The sequence below is a fragment of the Hyperoodon ampullatus genome, assembly GCF_949752795.1.
Source record: "Hyperoodon ampullatus genome assembly, chromosome: 10".
Classification (NCBI taxonomy): Eukaryota; Metazoa; Chordata; class Mammalia; order Artiodactyla; family Ziphiidae; genus Hyperoodon; species Hyperoodon ampullatus.
The window spans coordinates 45,854,081-45,879,734 of NC_136923.1; the positions used below are offsets into that span (position 1 = coordinate 45,854,081).

General features: G+C 40.4%; 1 protein-coding gene across 2 annotated transcripts in view; it reads right to left on the reverse strand.

Moving 5' to 3' along the window:
* The window catches only part of ULK4 (unc-51 like kinase 4), a gene marked incomplete at its 5' end in the record, with an annotated part of 522,486 nt that overhangs the window by 262,893 nt on the left and 233,939 nt on the right, over positions 1-25,654 (reverse strand). For both annotated transcript variants that reach the window (XM_079713313.1, XM_079713312.1), the window contains one exon: positions 25,374-25,422. In XM_079713313.1, coding sequence (XP_079569439.1) covers positions 25,374-25,422 — 49 coding nt within the window. The remainder of the gene's footprint in view (positions 1-25,373; positions 25,423-25,654) is intronic.

Genomic DNA, 25,654 nt, shown 5'->3' on the forward strand with positions numbered 1-25,654 from the left:
CTGGGAGATCTTAACTCTTTTCAGCACAACCACCTTCCTCACTAGTGTCAGTACATGCACCTTTGCTGAGTTCCTCTGGCTGCATATCTAGACTTCCTGGAATGGCAGCAGTGGTCAACATTCCCACAGATTTTTATTTTCTAATTCCACTTAACATTTGATTAAAATTTTATTTCCAGCATTATCACATTTCCCTTCTCTGCGGAACTTTTGTCTTTCAATCTCTTTTTCAATTATTCACGTTTGTGAAATGTCCTGTGGGTTTATCGCTGGAAGAAGGAAACACAACTGCAGATTTTGCTGTCTAAGCCTGAACAGAAACGCCGTGACAAATCACCAACAGACTTTGAAAGAAGCGATGTGATAGGCCACTCATTGTGATGTGCATCTGTTATTCACTTAGTGACTTGATTTAAAAAGCTAGCAGTGAACTGTATATTTAATGCAATTACTCACAGTTTATATACCACGGTAAGTGAAATGTGAGCCATGTTTCTAGGAAACTGGAGTTACTTAACTAAACCACAGTAGTTGAAATTCATGCATACTGGAACCACACAAAGAAATTTATTAGTTCATATCTAAAACAGAAACGACGTATAGAGAGAAAGACACGTAGAAACAAACACAGAAATACACTAAATATTAACTATGATTATCTCTGCGTATGGGGTTATAGCTAATTTCTATTTTCTTCTTTGGGCTTTTCTGTGTATTTCAGTTTTCACACAATGAAGATCTAAATGTAACACTTGTACAAAAAGGAAAAGCAATCATTATATTTAAAGGACAATACTAAGTTTTTTAAACTGATGATCTAGGCTGTTACCATTTCCTGGTATACAACATATATAATTTTTTTTTTTTTTTTTTTTTTTTTTTGCGGTACGCGGGCCTCTCACTGCTGCGGCCTCTCCCACTGCGGAGCAGAGGCTCCGGACGCGCAGGCACAGCGGCCATGGCTCAGGGGCCCAGCCGCTCTGCGGCATGTGGGATCTTCCCGGACCGGGGCACGAACCTGCATCCCGTGCATCGGCAGGCGGACGCTCAACCACTGCGCCACCAGGGAAGACCGAACACATATAATTTTAAACTCATACAAACCACCGGAAATCAGAAAATACGTATTTTTTTTCACAGTTTTCCTTAGGTAAATACTGATCAAATGTCACAGGGACTATTTCATCTAAGTGCCAGCAAATATTTTCTAGCTTGTTTTGTTTTTCCTTTTCCAATGAACAGACTATCATATTTTCTTCCTTTTCCCAAGTTCTTTGACTCCCAAAGCAGTGATGGGTTCTGTAAATATATTTTAACATTTAACCAGGGGGGAAACATCATTGCTCATTTCCCTAAATATTTACCTTATTAAAATTATTTGGCATAAATTATTTCTCCCCAACAATATAAGTGCAACCTGAGTTTGCCTGAGAAAATGTCAAAGGAAAAATGTTGATGTGTACATGTCAATAATTATGCAGATGTGTATAGAGTTTATACACATATGGTGAAAGCACAAAACAACACAGTAAGTGAAACAAAAAACTTGCACTACCCTTAGCTTGGCCTAGGAGTTTATCAAACTCTATCCATATATTATGGGAAGTGTTTTACCCCTGAATGGCCCCTTAACTTGAAACATAAAAGAGGAAATATTAATACATGCAGAAATAAGTGTATAAAATAATATTACCATTAAGTTGATTACTTACACAATTGCTTTCTGGTAGGCACATTAACATTCCCACCCTAGTTTTTTGGTGAGTGTATTTTTCTTAAGCAACTAATATCACGAACTTTATTAATGACAGACAAACTAACCACACACAGAAAAAATATACTCAGTTGAGTAATATAGAACCATACATCTGCACTGCAAAATGTGAATGTTGCCACAGGCCACTAAAGTCCAGTTTTGTTTTCACTTTTCAACTGAACCCAAGCCATATATAATACATGCATAATACAAGCCAGATTGCATGACTCAGTTGACATTTTTTATTTATTTATTTTTTGGGGGGTTTTCAAGGATTAACCATTAGGACCAACAATTACTCCATATAAGTGGGAGGTTAATGTCTTATCTATTAGAAAACAATGTGGGGACTTCCCTGGTGGTGCAGTGGTTAAGAATCCGCCTGCCAATGCAGGGGACACAGGTTTGATCCTTGGTCCGTGAAGATCCCACATGCCGCTGAGCAACTAAGCTCGTGCGCCACAACTACTGAGCCTGCACTCTAGAGCCCGTGAGCCACAACTACTGAGCCCACATGCCCTAGAGCCCATGCTCCGCAACAAGAGAACCCACTGCAACGAGAAGCCCATGCACTGCAACAAAGAGCAGCCCCTGCTCACGGCAACTAGAGAAAGTCCGCACACCGCCACGAAGATCCAATGTAGCCAAAAATAAATTTAAAAATTAATTTTCTAAAAAAAGAAAACAATGTGGTCCTCAAAGTAGCACATCAATTCCAAAGCCTCATCATAAGAAATCCATTACAAATATTGATATATGGAACATTCTATGAAAATACTCAATGGAAAACATTCTTCCTGGAACAACATCATTCATCCCTAGGATATAAACCATTCTGTGGCTAGGCTGACCTAAAGAAAAGCATGCGGCATAATAAAAAAAGGTATGGAATTTTATTTATAGATCGGTTTTGGAAAGATGCCATACATAATGCCAATCTCAATAGAACAAAAGGTTACCCAATGATATTCTTTCTATCTCCCTGCTCATCTTGGTTTCCAATGACTAGTATTTCACATAATGAATGCTTCCATTTCTCTCAGAAACAATGGGTTACATAACGATTCCTTATAAGAAACAATGGGTTTGTGCTACTAAACTTCTTCTTGTGGACCCAAATTGCCTAGGCTCTAATGAGGAAAGTTTTCTGAAAATAAAATCTCTGAAAGTCCCTGCAGAGAAACCAGACATCTTGGTGCCTCTCCTGATCCATTCCAGTAGGGATGATAATAGCAGTGGAGGAGGACAGGGTAACCCTGGAAACTCAGCATTTTTCTCTCCCCAAAAGGAACTGGCATGTGAGGATAGATTTCAATGCCTCATCTCATTTGAGTAAAATCATTATTACTCATTAAATATGTAAGGCTGACAGAAAGGATACAAATGAAAATTAGAAAAAGAATGTGGAGACTGACACATTATTCTCATTTCTACATTTATAGCATAATAATTGAGCATCTATTCTGTCACCAGCCTTGTGCTAATCACGCTCACACTACAATCTCATGTCCAATGAAGACTTGACCTGCAGTGACCATAGAGTTGAATCATCATAGTGTGAAAAAGTAATTCCTCATATCCCACTAAGAGTCTGTTCATGGTTCCTTATAATAAAGCCAGAAATTATGGAACTGAAACAACCTTAATAGAGATGGTCCAGGTTTTTATTTTTCTATAAAGTTGGGTTTTAGTAAAAATGTATAACAATACTAAAACACCTGAAGAAGAAGGATGAGGAAAAGATTAAATGAAAGTCGTAAATTTTTAAGTGTGGTACTTTCACTACAATAGAGGTTAAAACAATTAAGCAGGTGAGAAAGTTTGTGAAGAGACCTGAGTATGTATATACCTTCACATCATGTTAAAAGTGGTTTTTTCCAAACAGTAGAGATGGATGGGCTACTTACAAAACAGTGCAGAAATGAATATTTAACAGTAACAGAGGTAGCAGACTGTAATGGTTAACAGTACAAAACTCCAGAGCAAGATAGAACTGACTCTTACCATCCTGTGACCTTGGGCAAGTACTTAGCCTCTCCGTGCCTCTGCATTCTTCATGGTAACAATGAGGCAAGCTACTTCATAAGGTTGTTATGAAGATTAGAAGTTAATATGTATAAAGCACCTTGTATATACTAAACACCCTAAATATGTGTTAAATCATTAAATATTGGAGAAAGGACAATTTTAGATCTTTAATTCAAATCACACTCCAAAGCAAATTTTAAGTAGATTCAAAAGTTCAGTGTTAGAAAATAAAATCACAACCATAAAAGAGAGAGAAATGTTGTTCTAATTAGGAGCAGGGAAATTATTTTAAAGTCTAATATCAAAACCAAAATCTTAAAGTATATAGATGTGACCCCAAAAGTATCTGAAATCTCTAAGATCAACAAATACGACTAAAAATCAAAAGACAAACTAAGAAAATATTTAGGTCATATGTGATAAATTTAATGTAATTAACATATAAAGAGCTCTTATAAATCACTAAGAAAATGATAAATATGTATATTGAAAAATGGGCAAGGCCATGAATAGGCAATCGATAGAAAAACAAATACAATTTCCAGTAATGTCACTCACTCTTCCAGGTGCTGGGGTTTCAGTGCTGAATGTGACAAAGAAGATCCCTGCCCTCATGGAGCTTAAATCTTACTGAGTGAAGACACAAAACTGACAAATAAGCAACAAAAATATCAAAAAGTATTAAGGGCCACATTAAGAATTAAAATGGTGTGATCTGATAAATAGTGACCAAGTAAATACCAGGTCAGTTGAGGGAAGCACCTCCCAGATGAGGTAAGATTTAGACAAACCTGAATGATAAGTGGATACCAGCCATACCAAGGTGAGGGGAGAGCATTCTAGGCAAATGGAACTTCACATAATGGTCCCAAGTGGATATCAGGTTGACAAGTTGGAGAAAGAGGACAGCCACTGTGGCTGAAGCAGATGATGGGGCAAGTGGTGAGGGGTGCAAGGAAGAGATGACGTGGACTTTGTGAGTCTGAGTAAAGAGGCTTGGTTTTATTTTCAGTGGGATGTCAAGCCCTGACAGGTTTTAAACTGGAGAGGGATATATAATTTTCATTTTAAGAAGGTAAAATCTGGCTGCTATTTGGAGCACAGATAGTAAAAAAAAGAAACGATGAAGCAGAGAGATGAGTCAGGCAGGACACATCGCAGCAATCCAGGTGAGATATGACAGGGAGTTGGACACGGTGGTGGTAACAGAGATGGAAAAAGTAGGCAAATGGAGGTATGTTTAGAAGAAGAGATATAATCTGGGATCGTCCTACATGGATGGAGAGAGGTATATTTTACGGAGATGGAGAAAACTATAGAAGCAACAGTTTGGGTATGGGTGAGGAAGGGCAGTGGGCACAGAATCAGAAAACCTCTTTGCCTAGGTGAAGTCTGAGATACTTTTAAGACACCTATGTGGAGATTTCAAATGGGCGGCTCGACACAAGACTCTGGGCTCCAAATGAAAGATCAAGGTTGAACATAAGATTTGGAAGTTTGCAGCAGATACAGATAGTGTTATCAGATTACAGGTGGTGCACTGACCAGATGAGATGACACATGGCACACTCAAAAGGACTTAGCTGAAAATGCAGAGTGAAGGGACTCTTCACAGATGCGTAGGCAAGCTGGAGAGAGCCAGCAGGGGCGGTGAAGCACCCAGGGACCAGCAGTGACTACTCTTAGGCCCGAAGTGACAAGGGAAAGGGATCGTGTTGCCACAGCCCCAGAGGAGCGGGAGCCACAGAGGAGGGGACCCCAGACAGGAATTGCAGTTATAAAGGAATTCAGTCACTGCCAGGACTGCCACCAGGCGGGGAGGGAATGAGGAAACTAAGTATCCTGACCTCTTTCTCCTCCTGCCCTCAATCACGCCAGCACCTCCTACTGGCAGAACCCCAAAGAAGCCAGAGGCTAAGGAAACCAGGTGATGTAGCTTAGCTGGTTGTGTCGGCCTCCTGGGGCACCGAGCAGGCTAAAAAGGCAGTTTATTCATCCTAAAAAGGGCAGTCAATGGAGAATTACTAATGCAATAGTATTTGAAGCTATGGACATAGATAGATTTACTTACGGCGAAGTATGCAGATAAAAAAGAGAATGGGTCCCAAGACAGGCTCTGAAGCACCCTGAATCTTTGAGGTCAAATACAGCTTGAGGAGTCTGCAAAGGGGCCTGTGAAGCAGGAGCTAGGGAGGTGGGAGGGAAACTGGAGAGGGTGGTGCCACAGAAGCTAAGGGCAAAAATGGTCTCAAAAAGGGAGGGCAGGCAATTTTATCAAGAGCTGTTTTCAGGTCAAGGAAGTAACAACAGAGACCATGGGATGTGCAAGTGTGAAAGTCACTGCTGACACTGACAAGCACAATCTCAGTAAAGAAGTGAAACAAAAACCTACAGGGTAGCTGAGGACACCGCCTAAGGTAAAAACGAGAGCATCAAAGACAACTCTTTCAAGAAATTTAGCTATGAGGGTGCTAAGAGAAATTAAGTAATAGCTTGCAGAGGAGTGTGGGAAGAAGAGCATGCCTACTATTTCCTAACAAGAGAGCCAGAGAAGACAACTGCTGAGAGAAAAACCTTACAAAGGCCAGAGGGGGTGGGCCCAGAACACAAGTCGAAGACTTGGTTTGCCATTGATAAAAGCAGGGTTATTCTAGTCATTCCATCAAGTGGGCGGTGGGGGAGAAAGAGAAGGAGACGGGTACACGTGCCTAGAGGTCGGCAGCTTTGGTGCTGGGAGAGCAAATGTTTCAATGAAGCTAAAGGACGCTGGGTAGTGGGAGCTGTCGTTTGAGGGTGAGAACACACAGAGCACCACGGATTCCCAGTTGAGATTTAGTCAGTTAAAGAGAAACCAGTATAGTCAGTATGGTTGTGTTTTTCTCCAGCAGATTTTAATTTATCAGGTTAGGGTTGATGGAAAACAGGAGAAGAGTTGGGCTTAATAAAAGTTGTGGCTGTGACAGGTAAGGAATTGGGCGGGGGGCGATAAGGGAACTGGGTTCCAAGGGCATGAGATGGATAGATCATGGAGCAGAGAAAGGCAAGTGAGGACATAAGGGACAGGCAGATAGTGAGACTGGCGGCATCAAGGGTCTGGACACCCCCAGGAGGCGGAAGGACTCCTGAGAGAACCACAGTAGGTGAGCTGGAAGGACAGGATGGGCAGTCAGAGTGGGCTGCTTGGAGTGAGACTGTGAAGGGAGTTCACTGATGAGCGAGGACGAGGTTAGAAATGTGTCCCCAGGCTGGGCACATGAGGTACATGCAGGGGATGGAACAGAACATTAGAAGCGAGACGGCTGAGGTACTGACGGCCTTCTACACGAAAACTGAAGTCACCGAGAGTGATGACAGCAGTAGACGTGGGAAGGAAGGAAGGAGCCAGATTCCAGGGAAAAGCTCTCTCAGCGTGAGCACTCCTGACATTTGGGGCCAAGGAGGTCTTTGTTGGGGCCTGCCCTGTGTACTGGATGCTACCATAGCACCCATGACCTCCACCCTCGAGACAGAAGTAGCATCCTACCCGAGTGTCTCTTTGCAGCTCCCCGGGTGGGCGGCCAGACCTGAGAACAGGCCCCACCTGCAGAGTCCTCATTTAGAAGTCAGGGGTAAAATCCACTGAGCGCCCCTGTTCACAGGCAGCATGGAGGTGACTAAGAAGGGAAGTCCCACCCAGAGTGGATACTCAGATGTTCTGGTATCTCCCCACCCTCTGGTGGGGCAGCGTGGAAGAGCCTTAAGGGACATATGTCCCCATGCGCCATCCAAAGCCAACCCAAGAGCTAACTCTTCTTTGGTAGCTGGGCCTTCCTTAAGGATTCTTGAGGCAACTCAACAGGATCCAAGAATTCTTTTCTCTGGGTGGACCAAGGGAGATACATTGGCAAAACATACCACGTGGCAAAAAGTGAAAACCAAAACATGCCTCTTGACATGTATTTCCCTAAATTAAAAAAATAATGACCACTTCCTTTAAAAAAAAAAACAAAACAAAACTCTTTTCTAAGCATGCCTTTCATTACTGGCAATCCCTGACTTCCCAAAGGACCCAAGCTGATAAACCTTAAGAGTTCTAAGGTCCCTGAGGGCTGAGTGGACCCAACAAACATTATAAGTATTCCCAATATGCAAAACCAATCAAAGCAGATTCGCCCTGGTCCCAGCTGACCTCACCACCCCATGGCTGAGCAGCCTCCATTGCAGGGAGAAAGGCCTGGCCTGGCTTCAGCTGCAACCCCCGGCATCTATCTAAACAGTTTACAGCACTGCATACTTTCTAAACTAAACCCTCTAAAATATTAATTGTTAAAAAGTAGTTCAACTGGAGCTATGGAAAACTATAAAACATTTTATAGTGAAGTAAAATAAAATTCCAATGATTCAACAGATACAGAGCATCTCAGGAGACCAGACGGGGGGAGAGAGACGTATGTGAGCAATCTCCCAGAGCACATGAGTAATATATTTCAAACGAAAGCCTGTCATGGAGAGCAAAATGAATCATTTTTACAACGAAACCTAGAAATTGCCGTAGTTATATTGTGCGGCAGGAAGTATTCACGTGTCAATAATGTGGGGCAGCATCAGAATAAAAAAAGAACATTTTTTCTGCTTCAACCAATTTAGATCAAGAATCATAATGTGAGTCTTAATCTAAGAAAACATCAAATATATGTGGATATTTGTATCACCCACCAAATACACCAACACAAAAAGACCCAAGCAGATTTCCAAGTCAGTCTCAGTTGCTGCTTCTACAAAGACTACTCTGGGATGTTCCTCATGATAGGCTTATCATAAAATATAGTAAGCGGTATTCCCTTAGTATTCCGTTATTGCTGTAACAAATTAACCACAAACTTAGCAGCTTAACACAAAAGTATTATTTTACAGTTCTGGAGGTCAGAAGTCCAAGGTGGGTCTCACAGAACTGAAAATCAAGATGTTGGCAGGGCTACATTCCTTCCTGGAAGCTGTCTCCTTCCCTTTTCCAGCTTCTGTAGGCCACCACATCCCTTGGGCCCCACCTTCCGCCTTCAAAGCCACCAGTGACCATGGAGTCCTGCTCTCATCTCTGAGGACTCCTCCTTGTACAGTTGTGATTACACTGGGCCCACGGGGATAAAATCCAGATCATTTCCTTATCAGAAGGTCAGCTAATTAACAGCCTTAATTCCACCTGCAACCTTAAATTCCCGTTGCCCAGCAACCTTGCATAGGTTTCAGGAATTAGGACGTGGACATCTTGGTGGGTGGAGACAATATTCATAGGTAAAAACTCTCAATATCACTCCTACCCACAGCACAGGAGAGAATCTACATTAACATATAAAAAGACTGCTCAGAAAAGGCATTTTCAAAATGGGAAGGTTAGTGAATAATAACTACTGGTTAATATCTACAAAAATAAAAATTATCTACTTAACACTGCTTGTTTTACTCACGTGTTGCAAAACGTGCTTTCCACACAGATGGTTCCCGGGTAGATCCTTCTAAATTAAATTGAACCATGTCAAATCCTTGGTTAATATTCTTCTGAGGCTCACAGAGGACAAGCAGCAGGGTCTGAACCCCTTGGCAGGGGTGTGGACCCCAAGCACCTTCCTTCCATCCACCACCACTCCCCCTTACACACTCACTCGACCGTGTAGGTATTCACTGAGCACCTACTATGTGCCAGTCAGTGATCTGAGTGCAGGGATACGATGGCAACCAAATATGACATAGTTCCTGCTTCACAAAGTCAGTAATCATGCGGTAGACTTTTAATCAACTAATCACACAAAACAAGCATAAAACTGCAAAATGACAAGTGCTATGAAGAAGGACAGGGTTTTGTGAGCACCTGTGACAAAGGTCTCTGACCTGGTCAACAGAGACCACGTGATCCTCAGAAGAGAGAGCTGGGAAAAGAGATGAGAACTCACTGCCAGTTTACCTTGGCAGGAGAACAGAGTCATCCAAGCACAGGAAGGACAGGCCCGCCCGCCCTTCAGGGAAGGGAGCAGACAGAACAAATACACACTTCTGCTGGTGACTATGGTCCAATGTTGCAAACTGCAACACTTCCTGCTCAGCCCAAGTGTGCTTCCCTCCGGGAAGGGGCGCTGATCACCCCACAGCAGGGAGTTGGCCCACTGTGTCTCTGTTACAATTTACACCATTCTGTGTTATAGCCATCGAGTTATGTCTGCCTCCACAGTAAACTGTGAGCTCACTGAGGCCAAGACCTGTGTTTCATTCTCCTTTCTAATCCCAGCAGTGCCTGATGACCAACTGACTGAACAACAATGATGGCCACAGGTCACACCTCAAAACTCCACATAATACCACTTTCCACTTCTCTCCCTGACACACACTCAGGAAACAGATGTAGCTCAGGTTGACGCCTGTTATTTCTCAGAAGGAAAATTGATAAATGGATAAAAGCACTTAAACCAAGAGACCAGGACAAGAACAAAATAATTCTAATGAAAAGAGAAAAAGGGGGCTTCCCTGGTGGCACAGTGGTTGAGAGTCCACCTGCCGATGCAGGGGACACGGATTTGTGCCCTGGTCCGGGAAGATCCCACATGCCGCGGAGTGGCTGGGCCCGGGAGCCACAGCCACTGAGCCTGCGCGTCCGGAGCCTGTGCTCCGCAATGGGAGAGGCCACAACAGTGAGGGGCCCATGTACCGCAAAAAAAAAAAAAAAAAAAGGAATGATTAATGATTTTTTTAAATTAATGTAATAGAATACAATCAGTTGAATTGGTAAATATCCAAGACCTAGTGATTTGGGGAAAAAAGCATTAAACACTATCTTAATGCAGACAAAATGAGAGAAGTCACAAATATACCAAATTAGGAAGAAAGGTAAATGTCCAATATGAAAATAAATATTTACACAATGTACTTTAATAAATAATGGATTGGATAGGCTAGAAAAATTCAGATTTCCAAAGTAAATTAAAGAAGGAAAAAAAAAACCTGAAGAGCCAATAACCAGGGGAGAAATTTTAAAGTTGTCAAAAAGTAATTAAATGAGGAGAAGAGATAAATCTCCTGTATAGAAAATTCCAAGTAATTTACTTAGATACTCTGCCCTCAAGAAGGTTGAACTTAATCCCCAACCTCTGAGTGCCTAATGACCTGCTTCCAAAGAGTAAAGTATGGAAATGGGGGGAAAAGTAACTTTAGAGTAGAGAAACCTGACAAATCCCAGCCACATAATCAAGGTTAACACACTCAGTGACAAGTCTTGTTGATTGCATGTACCCTTGATATCATGTGATGAAAACAGCACTTTACCTCTGTGGTATTCCTCCCCCAAGCCCATAACTATCTCATCATGAAAAAAAATTGGACATACTCAAATTATGGGATATCCTTCAAAACACCAGTAATACTCAAAACTGCCAAGGTCATCAAAAACAAGTAAAGTCTGAGGAAATGCCACAGCCTAGAGAAGATTAAGGAAACATGATAACTAAATATTCAAGTAATCCACAGGAAGGCAGGAGAAAGAAAACAGAGAAAGAACCAAAAACAAAAACAAAAAAGGAAAAACAGAAAAATAAAATGGCGAACTTAATATCTAACATCAATACTTACATTAAATATAAAAGGTCTAAATAAATCACTGAAAAGACAGATTTGAAGAGTGGATCAAGAAGTAAAAATGACCCAACTATATGCTGCCTACAAGAAACTCATTTTAACTATAATGATAAAGGGAGACTGAATATTTAAAGGATGGAAAGAGACATACCTTGCAAACATTTATCAAAACAAAGCAGGTGTGGCTATATTGATATCAGAAAACACAGACTTTAGAGAAAAGAAAATTAAAAGGAACACAGATACTACATAATGACAAAATTATAATGGTAAAATGACATGATGATTCAAATCACCAAGAAGACTTAACAATCCTAAATATGTATGAACCAAGCAACAGAGATGCAAACACATGGAAATACAAACTGGGAGACAAGAAAAGAGAAAGAAACAAATCCATAATTATAATTAAAGACTTCAACACTCTTCTCTCCTCAACTGATAAAATAACTAGAAAGAAAATCAGCAAGGATATAGAAGTCAACACTACCATCAACCAAAACGGTATAATCAACATTTATACAACACTTCAACCAATAACAGCAGAATACACATTCCTTTCAAGCATCCACAGAACATAAACCAAAGACCATATCCTTGGCCATAAAACAACCCTCAAAAAATGTACACAAATTGAATGATGCAGAACATGGTGTACCAATGTAGATTTTCTGCTTTTGATACTGTACTATAGTTAAGTGTGCTATAACCACTGGGGGAAACTGAGCACAGTACACAGGACCTCTCTGTGCCACCTTTCCAGTTTCTTATGAAACTAAAGCTATATTCCAATATAAAGTTAAGAACAGTAGTAGGCCTGACATGAAAACTACAGACCAATTTCATACATTTACAAATACTTAAGTAAAAACCCTTCTACAAGTTTGTGTATTAAATCTAGCACGACATTAGAAATAATAATGCATTATACCTTAACTATAATATAGCCACGTAACACCTAAGGCTACTCTGTGCCAGATGACAGGTGAGGCTACAGAGACAGGTGTGGTCCCTTATTCTCATAGTGCGGATGAGGTAGAGAGGTCTCTGAAATTCAAAGGATGAGATGTACTCAGCCATGCGAGGGGACGGGAGAAGAACATTCTGGGGAGAGGGACTAGTAGACGCAAAGGTCCTGAGGAGGAGAAAAGGAGGCCTATGCATAGCCTATTCAGTAAACTGAGCTGTCAACATGGTGACAGCACAGTCAGGAAGGGAAAGTGAGGATGACATGAGGCAGGACAGGAAACCACAGTCAGATCATTCAGGGTTCGGAAGGAACTGGATTTCATGATGTAGGTGATAAGAAGCCACTACAAATAGAAGTATGCTGCTGAAAGGTTCTCACATAAGACACAGAGTGGTGTGACGTACACGTCCATATTACATGGAGGATTTAATTCTGAGATGGAAGAAAAAATGGAATGTCTGATGCCCATACGACGTGACATATAAAGATAGAGCATAAGTGTGCTAGAGATGAATAAAAATGGATGAAAGGACCAGAATATACCTAGTATTCACGAGTCATTAAACATACATAAGACATCTGGGCCCTAAATAGTCATGATACACTAAATATTAAACTAAATACTAAAACAGCAGATACCAATACATGAAGTTTTAATTAAGCCACACATTGGTGACATCTACGCAGGTGTGTGTGTCCTTTGCTTAAGAAACACAAATAAAACCCATGGATGGTCAGCAAGTTCACAGGCAAGTACGGCCAGGGCCAACTATCCATGTCGCACCAAGTATGTGCTATTGGCCTGAGATACTTTCCGTCGGTGGGCCCTATTCCTCAGACGCAACTCTGAGGAAGCCTGATGCAGCCTGGGGGTGCGGGGGGAGAGCATACGAACACACTGTTCCTCAGGATTCAGGTGGAGTGTACTTCACTCTGCTTGCACCCTATTAAAAGGTGTTAATTTACCCTACACCTTACTTCTCACTATACGCACTTAATTGGGTCAATAAATCACGTGATGTGAGTTTTTATTTGATCTGTGATCCCCTATGTCCAATGACCCTTGGTTACTTTGTCTGGTAGTATATTGGGAGGTAATCATTACATCAGGGTAATTACCTACATGATAGTAGGCAAACTAACATAAAGATGCATATTGTAAACCCTACACCAACCATTAAAAGGTAAAATACTCAACTGATACAAAAGGTGGCTGGAAAAGACAGAAATAAACGAGAAAGAAGAACAGAAGATGTGACATGAAACTAGTAGTAAGATGGTAGATTTAAATATTTTTAATGAAAATGTTCTAAACACCTCAAATAGAAGACTAATATTGTAAGATTGGATAAAGAGGTAAAATCAAAGTACATCTATCTCCAGGAAAACACCTTTAAATACAAAGGTGTAGACAGGTTAAAAGTTAAGGGATGGGAAAAGATATGCCTACTAACACTAATCAAAGAAAGCTGCAGTGGTGATACTAACATCACACAAAGTGGGGTTTAGAACAAAGAATATTACCAAGGAGAAAGAGGAGCATCTCATTAGTGATAAGGAGTTCCATTCCTCAAAATGACACATAATCCCAAATTTAATTTTTACATGGAATGACAGAGCTTCAAATCAGAAAACAAAAGTGATATAACTGAAAGGGAAATAGCCAAAGACACAATTATAGCCAGAGACACTATTAGCCCTCTCTCAGTAAGTGACAGACAAGTAGACAGGAAACCAGTAAAGATACAGAAGACTTGAGCGACACTAACAACCAACTTGACTTAATTGACATTCACAGGACATTCCAACCAACAACAGCAGTTACACATTCTCCACAAGTATATAGGAAACATTTACCATAGACTGGGCCATAAAACAAGTCTGAAGAAATTGTACAGGATGCAAATCATACAAAGTATATTCTCTAACCACAATGTAATTAAATTGTAATCAATAAAAAATACATTTGGGCCCCAAATATGGGAAAACTAAATAACAGACTTCTAAATAATCCATGAATCGAAGAAGAAATCACAAAGGAAATTAGAAATTATGTTGAACTAAGTGAAAATGACATAAAACATATCAAAATTGAAACTAGGACAGTGCTTAGAGGGATATTTATAGTACTAAATGATTATAGTAGTAAAACGGAGAAGTCACAAACTGATGACCTCAGCATCTCTTAAAAAATCAGAATAAGAGCAAAAAATGAAACCCAAAGGAAATAGCAGAAAAGGTGTAATAAAGAACAGAAATTAATGAAAAAACAAATAGGAAAAACAATCAATAAAACCAAAAGCTAGTTCTTTCAGAGGGCAAATAAAGGCAGTAAACCTCTAGCTAACTAAATCAGAGGGGAAAAAAAAGGGAACACTCAATTTTTCATCACTGTTCAAAAAAGCAGTATCAGAAATGAGAGGGAGGCATCACTATAGATTCTCAGACACTAAAAGGATAATAAGGCAACACCATAACAACTTCATGCCAATAAATCTCACAGCTTAAATGAAATATACAAATTCCTTGAAAGATACCAAAAGAAATAAACTGAATAACCCTCTATCCAGTAGTGAAAATGAATTTGTACTTTAAAAGCTTCCCACAAAGATAACTTCAAGCCCAAGTGGCTTCACTGGTTATTTTTACTAAACATTTAAGGGGAAAATAAATACCAATTCTAAAAGAAAATTTTTCCCAAAAAATTGTAGAAGAGGGAACATGTTCCAACTCATTCCCTGGGGCCAACACTACCCTGATACAAAAATCAGAAAAAAGATTATAAGGAAAGAAAACTATAGAACAATATTCTTCATGGACATAGTCACAAAAATACTTAAAATTTTTACTAAATCAAATCCAGCATTGCATATTAAAAAAATACAGCATGATCACATGGGTTTTAACTCCAGGCGGCAAGACTGTTTTAACATACAAAAATCAATCAATAAATTCACCATATTAAAAAATGTTTTAAAGAATTACATGATGATTTTAATAGATGAAGAAAAAAAGTCCATCAGTGAAATCTCTCAGCAAACTAGGAATGAAAGGGAACTTCTCAAACTGCTAAAGGATTCTAACAAAACCCAATGGTTCACATCAGACATAATGCTTTCTCCCTAGGAAAAAGTAAGGACACTCAACAAAAGAAGCCAGGGATTCATTAAAAAAGAAAAGAGTCCATCCCTTATTACTAGTTTATATAAAATTCTAGGAAATGTAATCTAATCTACAGAGACAAAGTAAATTAATAGTTGCTTGGGACAGGAATGGGGCTAGGGAGGGATGGGTTAAAAATAGGCACAAGGAAATGTTGGTGATGACGGGTATGTTCATTCATTATCTTGATTGAATATTTATGTAAAAATTCATCAAATTATACTGATACATTTAATATATGCAGCTTACTGTATGTCAATACAGACAATAAACAAAATATAGTGAATGAATGATAAAAATACGGCATTTCAAGTCACCATCATGATGAATTACATCAACAAACAGCACTGAAAGAATTTGGTGATGGTGAGAGGGAGGTATGGGGAAGAGAAAAGCTGGACTTGTAGTCGTTCCTCACAACAAAGTTATTTTGGAGCAAAGATTTAGGATTTAATGATAAAACCATAAATGTATAGAATAAAAGATGGATTAATACTTTATAACCTTGTCGAAGAGAAGTTCTTTCCTAACAGAAGCTATAAGCAAAAAAAAAGATAAATTTGACTCTGATATTAAAAAGCACACAGGTCAAAATACAAACAACTGACAATTTAAAACAGCGGTCCCCAACCTTTTTGGCACCAGGGACTGGTTCCGTGGAAGACAATTTTTCCACGGACCGGACTGGGGGTATGGTTTTGGGATAATTCAAGTGAATTACATTATTGTGCACTTTATTTCTATTATTATTACATTGAAATATATAATGAAATAATTATACAACTCACCATAATGCTGACAGGAGGCGGAGCTAAGGCGGTAACGTAAGCAATGGGGAGCAGATGTAAACACAGATGAAGCTTCACGCACTGGCCCACTGCTCACCTCCTGCTGTGCGGTCAGGTTCCTAACAGGCCAAGGGCCACCAGTACTGGCCTGTGGCCCAGGGGTTGGGGACCCCTGATTTAAAAGACCAGTAATAGGGCTTCCCTGGTGGCGCAGAGGTTGAGAGTCCGCCTGGCGATGCAGGGGACGCGGGTTCGTGCCCCGGTCTGGGAGGATCCCACGTGCCGCGGAGCGGCTGGGCCCGTGAGCTATGGCCGCTGAGCCTGCGCGTCCGGAGCCTGTGCTCCGCAACGGGAAAGGCCACAACAGTGAGAGGCCCACATACCACAAAAAAAAAAATAATAAATAAATAAATAAAAGACCAGTAATACTCAGTTGTTGAGTATGGCAAGGCAGGAGTTGTTTCATACTACTGCTGCGTGGGGAATTTTATATTACCACTTCAGAGAGTAATATTAAAATACAAAAGATGTATATACTTTGGCGTAATATGCAACTTTTAAGAACTTATCCTATAGAAACTCACACAGATGTACAAAGATATTCTCTGTTCAATGCTGCTCATATTAGCAGAAAGTTGGGGGGAAAACCTGAAATGTCCATCAGTGGGGATTGGCTAAATAAATTATGCTAATACAAAAAATATTATATGGCCATCAAATAGAACAAATAATACATATGGGTGTACATACATATACATACACACACACACACACACACACACCCTGCTGCATGAACACTGTAAAGTAAGATATAAAATATATTATTTAGTAGGGTCCCATTTTTTTAAAAAAAGAAGAGAGATAATACATATGTGGGGTACTTCCCTGGCGGTCCAGTGACTAAGACTCCACACTCCCAATGCAGGGGGCCTGGGTTCGATCCCTGGTCAGGGAACTTGATCCCACATCCTGCAACTAAGAGTTCACATGCCGCAGCTAGAGATCCCGCATGCCGCAACTAAAGATCCCGTGTGCCACAACAGAGATCCCACATGCTGCAACTAAGACCTAGTGCAGCCAAATAAATATTTTTTTTAAAAATACATACAGGAAAAATAATGAGGAAAATATGCATCAAACTGTAGGCTGTGATATTATGGAAGACTTTCCCATTCTATCTTAGACATTTCTGTATGATTTGAACTTTTTATAAGCACATATTGTTTTTGTTGTCAGAAAAAAATAAACCAAAAAATCCTGTGTAATAACTTGCCCTTACTGGCATCTCATCATAGTGTTTCTCCAATTTGGTACCTCTAATAAATCCAAAATTCAATTCACTTGCTAGAGCTATTTAAAAAGCTCTCCTTTCCCCATAAATCTATAAACTGCTTTACTGCATCAGATTTCCTGGCTCAGCTTGAAAATCCTTTGCAGTGAGGGGTAAGCACATAAATTCTGCTTTTTCTTGCTCATCCAAGAAAACAAATGCAAAGAGCATCAAAAGCAAATGCTAGGGCTTCCCTGGTGGCGCAGTGGTTGAGAGTCCGCCTGCCAATGCAGGGGACACGGGTTCGTGCCCCAGTCCAGGAAGATCCCACATGCCGCGGAGCAGCCGGGCCCGTGAACCATGGCCGCTGAGCCTGCGCGTGCGGAGCCTGTGCTCTGCAACGGCAGAGGCCACAACGGTGGGAGGCCAGCGTACCGCAAAAAAAAAAAAAAAAAAAAAAAAAAGCAAATGCTAGTAGATGTTTGCTGCTTTAATCAAAACTAGTAACTTTCTACTGATATTTCCACATTCTCAAAAAAGTGGGTATCTCAATAATTTTGTTCACGAATAAACTTATGGGGTTTATTTACCTACTGAGGAACTTTGAGATAACATAACATTCACTGGTCATATATTGAGAATGAATGATCACTGCTTTTAAACTTGGCTCTTCCAGGACCTCTTTGTATATACCACAAGTTATCTTACTTTGTTCCATCTATCAAAGGGCCCCAAACACATAGGGCTTTGGAGTAGTGAGAATGGGCAAGGCCTGATGACCACAGTGGGCATTTTAACACAAGCCTGAACCCAAAGTTGACCAATGGCCAATCACTGGGCATCCTCAGATATTGCAGAGTTAGAAAAGAAGTAAAATTGAGTGGTATCACTAGCCATGGCCAAAATTCAGGGGAGCTACAACCACACTGCCTTTTGTGAGTACATTATACTGAAGAACACTGGCCCTTCCTACCGTTTCATCTTCCAATCCACCATCAAGGGGAGAAAGGTCAGCTGTGATTGCAATCTTGAAGAAAGGGTCTAAATATAACAGACATGCCTCACTTCCCTCACTTGTTCACTAATAAATCAAAACGTACTGAAAAACAAAAAGCAGGGAGGGCAATGTGCTGGGGACGAGCGCGGTTTGGTTGTACATAGAGCAGTTTCCTCCTGAAGTGAAAGTCACAATGGGACTGAGGATACAAGACAGGAAATCACCTACTGCAGCACTCTCCAACAGAAATATAATGCAAACCACCTATTTTTAATATTCTGAAAACTGCAGTAAAAAAAAAAGAAACAGATAAAATTAATTTTAATAATTTTCCATTTAGCCCAACACATCCAAAAGACTACCATTTAAACATGTAATCAATACAGGAAAATTAATCAGCTACGTTACACTCTTTTTTCCCTTGGAAATTTGGTATCTATTTGACACTTAGAATGCATCTCAATTCAGACAGCCATGTTTCAAGTGCTCGTTGTGCTTTATGTGGCTACTGGCTACCATATTGAAAAGTGCAGGTCTGCAGGAGAGATTTAATCAACAGCACAGGCAATGAGATGAGTGCAGGGGGACAGGCTCACATAAGTACCTAAGATTCACAGACCTTCAAACAAGAACACCGCCTCTTCTTCCAGTACTATACTAATTCTTTTGCTTGTTCAAACTTTAATCCAGTGTTTCTTTTCTCTTGATTCTCCCTTATAACACCTTATTGGACCATGCATCTCTTTTCACTGGTCTGTAACTCATTCTTGTTGAGGTTTCATTTATTTGCTATGCCCTAATTTTACCCTTACTTCTTCACAAGTCTAATCCCACGATCAATTAAGAATAAAACCAAAAAACACAAAAGCTTAACACTCTTAGGAAGTACATTATTTGACATCCTATCACTTTCTACTTCTATGGTTTGTAACTAGACCATCTCCTTACAGAGAAGGAAGAGGGAATAGTACCTGTTTCCTCAAAGTGAAGCCCAGGAACTAGAGCACAACTAGAAACAAGAATGATGATAATAACACACAAGATTACACTGACTTGGGAGAAGCCCTATGTAACACACTCCCAATATATGCCCTGTGACTGGCCAAAGATATCCTAAGCCCTATTTTAGCATTTTTTCAGTGGATATAACATGTAGTTTTTATCTTAATACAGTCCATCTTCTTTCAAACCATTTGGGCTGATTATGCAGTAACTAGTCATGCTTTAGCCCAAGTATGCTGATAGAAGTTTATTTTACTTAGCTTCAACCCATTTATTCAGCTAACCAGATAACATGGTATTGATCAGAGCAAAGTCATTAGTTCAGCTGCTGTATGGGCAACTTCACTTCATTCAATCCAGTATCAATACATTGCACACTAGCCCCAGAGAGTTATTCTGTAAATATCAGTTTACAGAATAGATCTGCACAAATCCATCTCCTTCCTCACCCCCACTGAACAAAACACTTCGAAGTACATACTTTAATGGCAGTATGTTAGCAGTGTATAAAATCATCTTTGTATACACCAGGAATTGGCTATAGAGCTCCATCCTACAATCTACAGAATCCCTGATAGGCATCCATGTAGATTGAAGATTCAGATTTATCCCCTGCATCCAGTAAGTACTCTTTGTGTAACTTTTAAAGTACCTTCCTAAGTCAAGCATTTTGAAATTTTAATCAAATCATGTTTTCTATTTTAGAAACTCATGCTCAAGGGCAGAGCAGCAGCTTATTAATGGCATATTGGACACAAGCATGCAGATGCTTAAACTTACAAGTAACTTGTCATTTTAACCCTAAGAACCAATTCACATTAGATGGGCTGCAACTAGAATGGAGCAAAGTAATTTTAGAAGCCTGATGAACACTCAGGATTGGAAACATTCCTTAAATGTGATGAGGCTACCAGTCTGTACTACTTTGGTATTTCAGGGACTAAATCCTTTAGGCTCCAAAGGTCGGTAAAGAGACTCTTTTCTAAAGATACAGTTGACTTGAAAGATTTACTCAAGCTTGCTTCAACTGCTGTCCTCGAGAACTGTTAAAACAATATAATTGTCAAACTCGTGGGCTGCTAATCCCATTTTTATTGTTAACATTTGCCAATGAAATTGCTCTTTAATTGTCTGCTCTGGAATAGACACATAAAATATCATGACAGCAATATTTTGGCACATATTGGAAAATCTGCTATGAATACAGATTTTTTTTCCAATAAAATACAGGTTGCCCATATTACTTGGCATTAAAATGATTTACGGAAGTATGTCAAAACATAAACCACTGAAATCAAATGAAGAGAGATTAGAGTTTTAGCAAAACCCAAAGGCTGATCCGTCCAAATTCATACTTAAGACACATTTAAAAGCAATGTCTACTCTTTGGAAAGTGGCAAAGGAGAAAGAAGAATGCTTTCCATCCTGCTCGCCCAGCAACTCTGCACTCAAAACCAAGCCACCAGGTCCTCCTATGACTGACTTTCTCCAGGGGCCCGCATTTATTAAGCAGATCCAGACTGCCTTAGAGTCGTAGATCCTTAAGGCTGTATGTGGGGATCTAGTCAGCTAAATTCAATGCAGGCTGACTGAGCCTCCACTCCCCCCAACACAGCTGCCTTGTACTGTCAGCGAAAATGCAGTGTCTGCCAGGGAAGCAGCACCGAGCTGCTGTGACAGCTCCCTTTTGTAAGCTATCAGCTACCTGGTTCTTCCCACCACTTGGCCTGCCAAGAGTGGGGACACTTGCAGCTGGAACACAGGATTAAAAATATCCTGCCTGTTCTCTAGCCTGAATGTAGTGTTAGAACTCCTGGACCCTTAGATGAGACCTCTGAGACCGGCTCTATCTTTTAAGCTCCCTTCCCACAGTCCATTTGGCTGATCTCAAAAGCCTCGCTGATGGAGTCTTACAGGTGACTCCCAGAATCCAGCTTTCAACCTGTTTCAAGTTTCCAGTAAAAGCCCATGACCCTAATCCTGATCCTCTCCCAGACCCAACCCCAATGGCCAGGCAGCATACCTCCTCACTGCACATAGCCCCAGCAGCAGAGGGGCTCAAAAAGTTTTCTTTTAAATAGAGGATTCTGATTTTTTTTAATTTTTAAATTGAAGTATAGTTTATGTACAATATTATATAAGCTACTAGTGTACAAGATATTGATTCACATTTTTTCAAGGTTATACTCCATTTACAGTTCTTATAAAATATTGGCTATATTCCCCATGTACAATATAGCCTTGCAGCTTATTTTATTCATAATAGCTTGTACCTCTTAATCCTCTACCCCTATATTGCCCCTCCTCCCTCCCCTCTCCCCACTAGTAACCACTAGTTTGTTTAGAGGACCGTGATTTTGAAAAGCATAAATTATTTGCAAAGCCAACAAATAAGAAAGAACCACAGTATAAAGCCCTGCGGGAATCTGGTCCCAAAGTACTCACTCCCTACCATCTCTCCACGGCCCTGGTGCAGGCACATTTAAGTACTCACCATCCCCAAAGCTGGAATGCCCCCTCTCCTCACGACAAGCCGCTCAAGGCCCTGTTCAAAGGTTACTTCTCACTGTTGTGGCCTCTCCCGTTGCAGAGCACAGGCTCTGGACGCGCAGGCTCAGCGGCCATGGCTCACAGGTCCAGCCGCTCCGCGGCATGTGGGATCTTCCCAGACCGGGGCACGAACCCTTGTCCCCTGCATTGGCGGGCGGACTCTCAACCACTGTGCCACCAGGGAAGCCCCAAAGGTTACTTCTTCTGTGAAACTCCTCTCCCTACATGGAGCAGAGCCAATCACTCCCTCCCCTGGAGTTCACAGTATTCTCTTTCTCCCTTGAGAAACCTCCTACCAAACAGGATGACAAATTTAGAATTCTGCTGCCTTTACCTTCACCTTCCTCCAAGCCTGCAGGAAAGACATAGAAGCTGACGGCAATTCCTGCCCACCAGAAGAAAGAGTTTTGCTTTGTAATGAAAAACATCTAGAAGAGGATGTCTTACACTGTGGGTAAGAGCATATCATATGAGGAACTCTAGAAAAGAACGATGTTATAAAGCCCATTATCAGGCTCTAAGTACATCAAACCGAAGATGGAAAACAGTTATGTGCTAAGAGTAAAGAAAAAAATCATCAACAGGTCACAGTGGACCACGAGCTAAACGAGTCAAATGCTGTTTTGTTTTTTAATGAGTGGCTAAAAGACACAAGCAGTAGCCAAAGGGTCTTGTACAATCTTTTCATTATGTCTTGTTCTGATCAAACCATTGCTAGAAGCTGCTATATATATGCCAGACACCACCTAGGCCCTTGAACTTAGAAACCAAACCCAACTGAAGTATACACTGTGTTTTCTTGAATCCAGGAATCCATCAGTTCTAAGATACACCATTATTTTATCAAGCACTACAGAAGAAAAATGCTTTCAATTAAACTATGGCATGGTTTCTTATTACTTAGAATTCTCATTTTATTTTTATTGAAAGAGCTCTTTTAAACTTAGACATATATTTTTCTAATATATCGTTCTTGGGCACTAATAAAAATAAAACTGAAATGAATTGGTTAAGGCAATGACAACCAGGTCACCTGGCTGAAAGCAGCTGTAAAATGTCATTGGTTTGGGAAGTATAGCCTGGATTCAGAAATGTTAAAATATGAGGGGAAAAAAAAAAGTACAGCATAAAATCAATAAAATATTATGTCTAGCTCGGTGACAAAAATTTAGAAAGGACAAGGTAATAGTTCATAGGATAACTGCTACAAAGATACTTCATTGATTAAAAACGTATTTATACAGAGAAAAAAGTAGAGATTATTCAACTCAAGAAAGACAAAAATAGAATAGGGATTCAATAATGTTCTTCAAATACATCAAAAGTCCTGTCCCAAAAAGCAGTGATTTCCAACTGTTTTTTTTCTTTACTTTTTCTTAGCAGCAGGACCTCTTTTCAAAATAAGGGCCTACAAAACACTTGAGTATGGAGCTGTTCCGGCAGGAGGAAAAGCCTCATCCCAGAAATGCCTCCGAGGTCACAGGGCTAAGGACAAGTTGAAATCCTGACCTGGAAAGTATATGTCACCTCTACGCACTCCCAACGACAGCTACAACACAATGACAGGGGGTTCAATGGTGGCATTAATCAGTTAAACATTTGCACAATATGAAGCCTTGCTAGGTGCTCATTATACAGATTCACCACGTATGGAGGGGTTTTGGTAACCTACAAGGAAGAATTTTCCATGTGTGGGATTTTAGACCTTGAGATGATTGCCAAAGGCTGGGTAGAGAACTTTCTATCAGTCACAAAATGAGCTGTATTCACCTCAGCAGGTCAGAAGCCCTCCTGGCACAGCAAGGGGATGAGTCACATCCATGAGTTTAAGGTCCAGTCTAGCTCCAGCTCTCTCTGTCTGCAGCACCAAGTCTCTTTTCAAGTTCAAGCCAGAGGTGGCTGAATGTGGACAGCTTTGGCTCCTGCCCTCTGCCCAACTGTGCAGCCGAACCCAACATTAACGGCACCCGTGGCCCTCCAAAAACAAATCCAACTCCACGACGAATTAGCAAGTAATATATGTCCTACTGAAGATGGGAGATGCACATACCACTGGGCAAAGCTTAAAAATCTCCACTAGACAGCTGATGATCTCCATGGTTCTTCATCTCCTTTTTCTCCCTTTCTTCTCCTGATACTGCCTCTAAAATCCCCTTTGACTATTTGAAGCAATTCAATCCTCTTAGCATGGCAGCTCTGGGTCATCTTGTTGTCACTGGAGCGTGCTTTGGGAATACTACCCATGCCCACCCCTACTCCCCAACTAACTCAAATAGCTCAGCAAACCCAACAGCTCTCCACCAAAAAAAGGGCGATCTGCAGCTAAGAAAAATAATGTTTTCACCATACAGTCCTATCAGCACACAAACAACTTGTAGATTAATATTTTAGGATGATTAAAGAGGGCTAATCTTCCATTTGTAGGGTTATCAGACAATAACAGCTATTGCTCTATTGATGACCAAGGCAGGTTCAGCTGATCTGACTGCGGACATGTCCCCCTCCTTTGTCCCTTGCACTGTCAGTCAGCTATGGAGGGAAACATTTTGGTAAAGGGGGGACAACCCACTCAGGTACAAGAGAACACTTCTTTGGCTAAGGGCACTCCATTGCTATAAGTACCAACTGAGTTTTCAGCCTAATTCTCAGATTTGTATTTAGTATAAATAGGGATTTATCAGAAGTGAGAAAAGCCAACCCTAAGTCCCATTTTATTCTCTACACATAGGAACCAGAGAGGAAAGGTTTTCTTTAACCGATGGTTTTCAATCAAGTTGTGTTCTAGGAATGGAAAAAATGGTGTACGGAAGCTAAGCTATTCTACGTTCTGAAGAAGACAACTTCTGCCCATAGGCATAAAATTGTTGATCTGACCCAGTGATGACAAAGTCAGAGAGCTTCATGGTGAAAATCAGAAAATTCATATTGAAGCACAGCGATCGTCATTCTGCCCTTCCTCCACAAACCAACCTCAGATACAGTATTCTTTCTATATTAGATAACGTATTTTTAAACTTTATAGAAATAAAATGCAAAGGATTTTCAGAAAGAGGACAGGTCATTAAACAGCGTCCCTATACAATCTCAGAGCTGGACAAGAGCTCAGACAAGGAAATTGAGGCCTAATAAGGTTAAGTGACATGATGGACACACAATCCTTCTGGGCAGAGTTAGGGTTAGAACCCAACCAAACAACGTGGTCAAAACTTTAAAATTTCACTTGAATTTCAGATGCACATTTCTTCTCTTACCAGAATTACATCAAAAATGCGTGGGATCAGTTTGCTTTCTTCCACAAGTCTGTTAAAAAATGAAAAGATAATTTATTAATTATTTTAAAATTATTTAAACTGCTACCCTGATATGGAGCATTGCAGCCCCATGTTTTATTGCTTAAATTCTGTGACCGAAAAATATTATGACTAAATACTCATTTTAATACACTGAACTACATCTAAACACAAGAAATATGAGGCTTCTTTGCAAATGACTGTTAGCTTAGCCTCACTGATCTGTAGCAAGTAAAACCTCA